Source organism: Sarcophilus harrisii, chromosome 2 (genome assembly GCF_902635505.1).
Source record: "Sarcophilus harrisii chromosome 2, mSarHar1.11, whole genome shotgun sequence".
Taxonomy (NCBI): Eukaryota; Metazoa; Chordata; class Mammalia; order Dasyuromorphia; family Dasyuridae; genus Sarcophilus; species Sarcophilus harrisii.
Genome location: NC_045427.1, coordinates 620,380,040 through 620,386,822, shown reverse-complemented (window position 1 = coordinate 620,386,822; position 6,783 = coordinate 620,380,040). Strand labels below are relative to the sequence as shown.

At 42.6% G+C, this 6,783-nt stretch overlaps 1 protein-coding gene across 2 annotated transcripts in view; it reads left to right on the top strand.

Annotated features, from left to right (window-relative positions):
* Positions 1 to 436: 436 nt before the first annotated feature.
* ARIH1 (ariadne RBR E3 ubiquitin protein ligase 1) overlaps positions 437 to 6,783 on the top strand; it is a 75,076-nt gene continuing 68,729 nt past the window's right edge. For both annotated transcript variants that reach the window (XM_031956667.1, XM_031956668.1), the window contains exon 1: positions 437 to 866. In XM_031956667.1, coding sequence (XP_031812527.1) covers positions 495 to 866 — 372 coding nt within the window. In that variant the 5' untranslated portion in view covers positions 437 to 494. The remainder of the gene's footprint in view (positions 867 to 6,783) is intronic.

The window sequence follows — 6,783 nt, the reverse complement described above, 5'->3', positions numbered from 1 at the left end:
GAAGAAGGCGGGGCCGTGGGCGACGGGAAGAGGCGGGGCTCGCCTCTGGGGCGGGGTGAGGCGAGACGGCGTGACGGGACGCGGTGACGCAGGGCGGCGCGGTGACGCACGCCCCTTTGTTGGCTCAGTAGCGGTAGCAGCGGCCGTGGCGGTGGCGCTGGGGGTTGTTTTCTCTCGGAGGCCGGAGCGGAGCCGCGTCTGACCGAGGCGAGCGGGGCCCCCCCCTCCCTCCCCTCCCCCTCTCCTCCCCGCCGCCGCTGCTGCTGCTGCTGCCGCCGCCGCCGCCACCACCAGCACCGCCACCGCCACCACCCACCCCCGGCCACCACCTCCCGCCGCTGCCGATCAGGCCCCCCGCGTCCGGCCGGGGAGGAGCCGCCGCCCGCGCCCGCCGGGGCCGGAGCCGGGGCCGGAGCCGGCCAGGCCCGGGCTGTCCCCCCCTCCCCGCCCCGCCGCCGCCGCCCGCCCGCTCGCCCGCTCGCCCCCCGCGCGCCATGGACTCGGACGAGGGCTACAACTACGAGTTCGACGAGGACGAGGAGTGCAGCGAGGAGGACAGCGGCGCCGAGGAGGAGGAGGACGACGACGACGAGGAGCCCGACGACGATAACCTGGACCTGGGCGAGGTGGAGCTGGTGGAGCCCGGCCTGGGCGTCGGGAGCGAGCGGGACGGGCTGCTGTGCGGGGAGACGGGCGGCGGGGGCGGCGGCAGCGCCCTGGGGCCCGGCGGGGGCGGCGGCGGGGGCGGCGGCGGGGGCGGCCCCGGGCACGAGCAGGAGGAGGACTACCGCTACGAGGTGCTCACGGCCGAGCAGATCCTGCAGCACATGGTGGAATGTATCCGGGAGGTCAACGAGGTCATCCAGGTGAGGCGGGCGGCGGCGCGGCCCGGGCCCGGCCCGAGGGGGACTCGGACGAGCGGGGGGTGCGGGGCGGGACGGTCGTCCGGGGCCGGACACTTGTTGATCGGCGCCGGCCCCGTGGCTCCGGAGGGCCCGGCAGGAGAGGGCGGTGCTTCCGCGCCCCGCCATGGCGGAGGCCTCGGGCCGGCCGGACCGCCGCGAGCTCCCGGGGCCATCCCCCCGCCCCCCTCCGGGTTGGGCCGGCCGGCCCCAGGCGGTAACTTGGGAGCGCCCGGGAGCCGAGCTGGAGGGGGGTAGGGGCGCCGGGGTTTCCCAGAAGCAGCGTGGCGGGGCAGGGCCTCCCCCCGGGAGTGGGGCCGGAGCATGAACGCATCTGTTTACATCCTCGCAGGCCCAGTGTGGGGGAGGGGGCGGGCAGCCAAGCTCGGCTCACCTGCGCGGCTCTGCCGGCCGGAAGCGGGCGGGGGTCGGGGCGCTGGGGCCCGGAGGGAGGGAGCTTGGGCCGCGGCTTCTCGGTGCCCTCTGCCCCGAAGCTTTCCCGGGAGAGCAGTCCTGCGTTATTGTTTAGCTGGAGACAATACTGGGATTGTGAGCTCGCTGCCTCTGCCCTTCTTTCGCGGAAACTTCTCGGGGAGCAGCAGCTTTGTTCAGGCCGCTCCCAGGTCCCTTGGAAGCCTCTTTTCCTGTAGGTCAGATTGTATTTTGAGCTTCAGGAAATTGAGGAAAGTTTCCATTAGCTTGATAAGAGGCTAAGGAAGAGGAGTAAAACTGGAACCTTGATTTAAAGAAGTTTGCTTTTTTTTTTTTTTTAATCGCTAGTGTAAGAAAACGAAAGGAGATTTCTGAGCATCCCCAAGCTTCTTGCTTGGCCGAATTGCTTAGTAATTTTTCCTCTTTTCTGATAATGTATTGTGGAAAACCAATAAGAGCTTTCTATTTTTTGTTTTGTATTAAATCGAAATATTTAATAGGGACTGAAAATAATGAAAACAGATTAAATCATTCAGTAATCATTTGATAGTATTTCTAAAATCCTAAAAAAAGTGAATACAGATTTCCCTGATAGCATATTTTAAGCCCTGTTTTCACGGACACACTTAACTATATAAATAGAATGTGTTTGGAAAGGAAATGGGTGAGGCTGAGACCATGCTTTTAAATCCCAGAAACTTCAGGCTTTCCAGAGGTAGCTCACTGGCTGCAAGAGAAGCAGCCCTGAATTTGGAGTCAGGCTCTTAGGCTTCTGAGCTGAAATCCTCTATTTTGTTACTCGTGCGATCACCTAATCACCTAATCTTCCTGTGTCTTCGTATTTGCGTGTGTGTGTATGTATGTGTATGATGAGGGAGGTTGTGCTAGGTGACCCTTCAGCTCTAAAGCTTATGATCCATAAGGTGGTTCTTAAGGGAAACTAACATAGAAGTAATTGTGCGAATGTAAAAATAATAATAATAATAATAAAAGTACAACTTTAAGACCCTATAAGTTGGACAGATTCTAGAATTGTTTGTTTTTGTTATTTTACATTTTAAATTTTTGGCTAGTTTAAGTCTTCTTTAGCCTTTCTTTGGTGTTTTAAAATGATATTTCCTAACAAGTTTCTGATTGATTTTAATTAACTAGGCACTTCATAGGACCAGATTGTCAGAGCTAAATGAAACAACTTAGTATATTTTCCAAAATCAAGCTTATCAAGTACCTACTGTATGTCAGGTACTGTATGAGGCAGAGAAGAGAAGAGGAAAATAATGTGAGAGACTAGTCTTTTGCTCTTTAGGAACTTAGATTCTCAGTGAGTGATGGTCACTAAAGATACAAAAACATGTCTATTAGCATTTAAGTCTACTTTTAGATAATTGGGAGGAGATAAAGTGAATTCTGAACTTCAGAATGAACAAGATCCCCCTTAAGCTGATGGTCAGACATTGGCATGAAGATTTTCATGTCCATGCTACCTTAGTGATTCATATTTGAGGATCACCCCCCAAAATGAGATTCTTAGGAATAAAATGTTACCACAATAATAGCTAATATAGAATGATTTATGGTTTGATAATGATGACATAAAAATACAGGCTGTATTTTTACCAAAACGGTAAAATTGGTTTAAGGCTTCTTTTGCCAGTTCATTAATTTCAGCATAAAATTTGATAATTAATTATTATTTTTGTCTGATAGTGAGTTGAGTTGTCCTAAACCTTTTCTTTTGTAACACAATTATAGAATTAATAGGACACTTAAGATTTGCAAAGTTCCTAACTATATTATCCTTACAACAACACTGGTGGAGTAAGATTTTATTTATCCCTATTTTACAAATAGAGGAAATTGAGGTAAGAGTTTAACTTGCTCAGGGACATTCAGCTAGTAAATGTTTCCAAACCAGGTCCCTTATGTATGATTTTAAATGTTTCTTAGTCTAGGGTTTTGTGTATAGGAAACAAACAAAAGAATAACATAACATCAGAAAATATTCATGGTAAAAATAGATCCTAAATCAGATTATATGCCTACTGTGTCTAGTTTGTAAAGCAATCCTAACCGACTACTCTTTGTTCTAACCTCAACTTCTCAATAAATTAAAAGATTCACTTATATCACTAATTTTTAAATCTATTTGAAGGCAAAATAAGATCCCAAAGCTACTAATACAAGTTAAATTAACATTTGGCCTTCAATTGTATCTTTTTTCTTTTTCTTTTTTTTTTTTTTTTTTGGTAGGGAGGGGAAGGTATTCAATTGCCATTTCTCCTAGCCTGTAAGCCTACAAATTGCCATTTCGACATTTAAGTTCAAGAAACTTTGGTCTAGTGAAGCCATGTAGTAGGACTGTCCCTAGGCTAGGTTGTATGCAATTCTTTATTTAATTTATATTCTTGATCAATTATCTTTATGCCCTTCTTATCTGGCTGCATGAATTGCCTCTTGGAGCCTGAAGAGTTGCTTGTTACACATATAAAGGTCTTTGAACTTTTTAAGAACAATACCACTGTTACATTAGTATAATTTAAAGTAAGTTTGTACTATAACTTTTAAGAGCCTCTATTTAAACAAACTGCCAGCACAGATGCTACTTGTCATTCTGTGTGTATTCCATAACCTGAGGAAGAAAGTTAGGGTTGTGAAATTCCAAACCTTGACAGGCCTAATGAACCTCAAATTTTGTATAAAAATAAAGAATTATCATTTGAATTGGTTTCAATGGGTTGAAAATATTGTTTTAATTAAAAAGTATATTTAATGCAAATAGGAATTTAGCAATAGTAGATTTTTCCTAACAAACTAATTTTTTAAACTTTATTGACCATTTCATTATCTATAAGTAACACCAGGCTGTTTGTTGGATAAATTGCTAAACATCATATATAGTTGCTAAAAATCTTGTTTCCTTGAACTCTCCCCCTCCCCCCAAAAAAGACTGTTTTGATAATAAGATGCAAACTCATTAATATCTATAGCTTATATACATACATATATATACACACATAACTTAGGAGTTGAAAAGGGCATAAAACTTATTTTTGAGTGAAACAAAATAGCAATTGTGGAAATGAAAATTGTTGGTGAATCTTTTAAAGTATGGTAAACTTTTTCCCTTGAAAATAACTAAAATTGAAGTGAAAATTAAATATTTGTAGAAAGTTTATCATCTCCAATGTTGACATTAGAAAATTCTAACTAATCTTTCTATAATCACAATTTCAATTCCCAAATTATTGTATAAAGTTGAAATGTTTTTTTTTAAGTTGAAAAAAAAAATTTGAGACAAAAACAATCTTTTAACTTTTAGAAATACAGAGCTAGAAGAAAAGGTTTTGCTTGGTAGAGATGACTCAACAAAATTAAAATTGCATATTATTTTCAGGCAACAAAAGTTCCTGGAGTTATGACCTCTTTTTTCAGTAGAATTATGTTCATTAGAGATTTACAATCTCCTACACTATATAGGTTCTAGTAACCTCTGCCAAGGATTAAATGCATTAGCCACTACATTATTATATGATCCAATACTTTATTTGGGGATTAAGTGAACTAGAGCAAAAGTACATGACATAACACAAACATCCAACTCAAGGGATAAAAATAAAAGGTCAAGGACTGACTTTCAAATAATGTTAAAGAACATGAGAGCACATAGGTTTATGTGAGAGAAAAGACTTGTCCTTGCTAACATGCACAGTAGGTATTCAGCAGCAGCAGCATGACTGTGAAATGGCAAACAGCTGCATAAACTTCATTTTTCATTTATGTTTTGATGTATTGTTCATCATGTGGTATGGGTGGATGGACCAAAAATAGAAGGATAATGAGAAAGTAAAGTTATTGGTGAGGAGAGTTGCTAGGAATTCTGAAAGGCTGATAAATCTTAAGTGTCTAAGGCCTAAGACTTTTAGAAACTTAGACCATACAAAATATATTGTATGCATAGCTTGTTTTATGATTGTGCATATTTTACTTTGAAGAAAGAAGGTTATTAATGGCATTAAATGACAAAATGTGTTTGAGAAGTATTGTTTTCTAACCTAATCAGGCTTTCCACTCATAGTTGGGAACCTGTGCAGGTAAGAAAACACCACCAATAAAAGAAAATTGGAGGAGAGATAGTTGGCTTACCTTATAGTGTCTTGGAAATAAAATTGCCTCAAGTTTTGTGATGATAATTAAATCAAACAGTAATGTTGGATGCTATGGGATCTGAGAGGTATGTTTACTTTATTGCATTTTAAAAAACTTGAAAGACATCAGTAAATGGCAATCTGTGACCAAGTTTTAAGTAGTATGGAATAAACTGAAGTAGAGGCTGAGAAAAAAGGAGAGACACTGGGGTAGGACAGTAATCAGAAAAAGTTTCATAAAGGAGTTAAGAGATTGGTAGGATCTATTGGAGATAATTGAGAACTATAATTATACTTATGTGGGGTGCTGGAGGGAAGAGAAAGGAGGTTTGGGGATAGGTGAGAAGAGAAGGTTGGAATAGGCTTTTGTTTTAAAAGTACCTTGATAATTTTTAGTTGGCATTTGGCCTCAGTTATCTGTGATGATGGAGGGAACTTGGTTTGGATCATTTTTCCTGGATTATACAGAAATCATTTATTTTTGCCTTTGGAAAACATTTGACTTAAAAGCGAATTTCCAATCTTAGATTTTGCTAAGATGAAATTTAATTTGCAGTTATAAACTATATAAAACTGCTCAGCCTTGTATCCTCTGCTTGAACGCTTCCACTTAAGTAACATTTTTGTTAATTTATAAGGATGTTTATCCAAAATCCTTTATACTAGTCTAGTAAGGTCGTCTCCCTGTGGTAGTGGTTCTTAACTTGGACTCAAGTAGTCTTAATATTCCTAAGGAAAAACCCTTGTCAGAATAATGCTTTCAAATGCATAAAATTTGTAGGACGAGAAAGGAAACTAATTTTATATTGAAATGCATTTATCAAAAAAATTTTAACAAGTTTGTGAATTCTTATTTAAAATCTCTGGCTCTTAGAGACTTTCTTCATGAGTTTGCTTTGTGCTCTCAGGTCTCCTTAAATCTTTTCTTCTGACTTGGGGTTTTCTCAGTTCAGTCACACCATACCACCTTGCCCTCTTATCCCTTTCATTTGTCAATGTCCCTTTTAACTGAAGTGCCCAAGACTAATAGACTGGAAAAGAATACTGTTGGTCTCAATAATAATAACTTTATTCCACCAAGGCAGTGGAAAGACATTGACAGTATGGTTGTTCTGAAAAATATAAATCCTGGTATCTAAATCCTGTGGCTCTGTAAAGTGATCAGGTGACAGGTTCTTTGAAGTAGACACATTTTATACAAACGAATCAGTTCAGAAGCTATCTGCCTGGTGAGGGTAGTACTAAACTTGGGAGACAGACAGATAGACCTACTTTTCATCTAACTTCGAATCCTTGACTCCCTT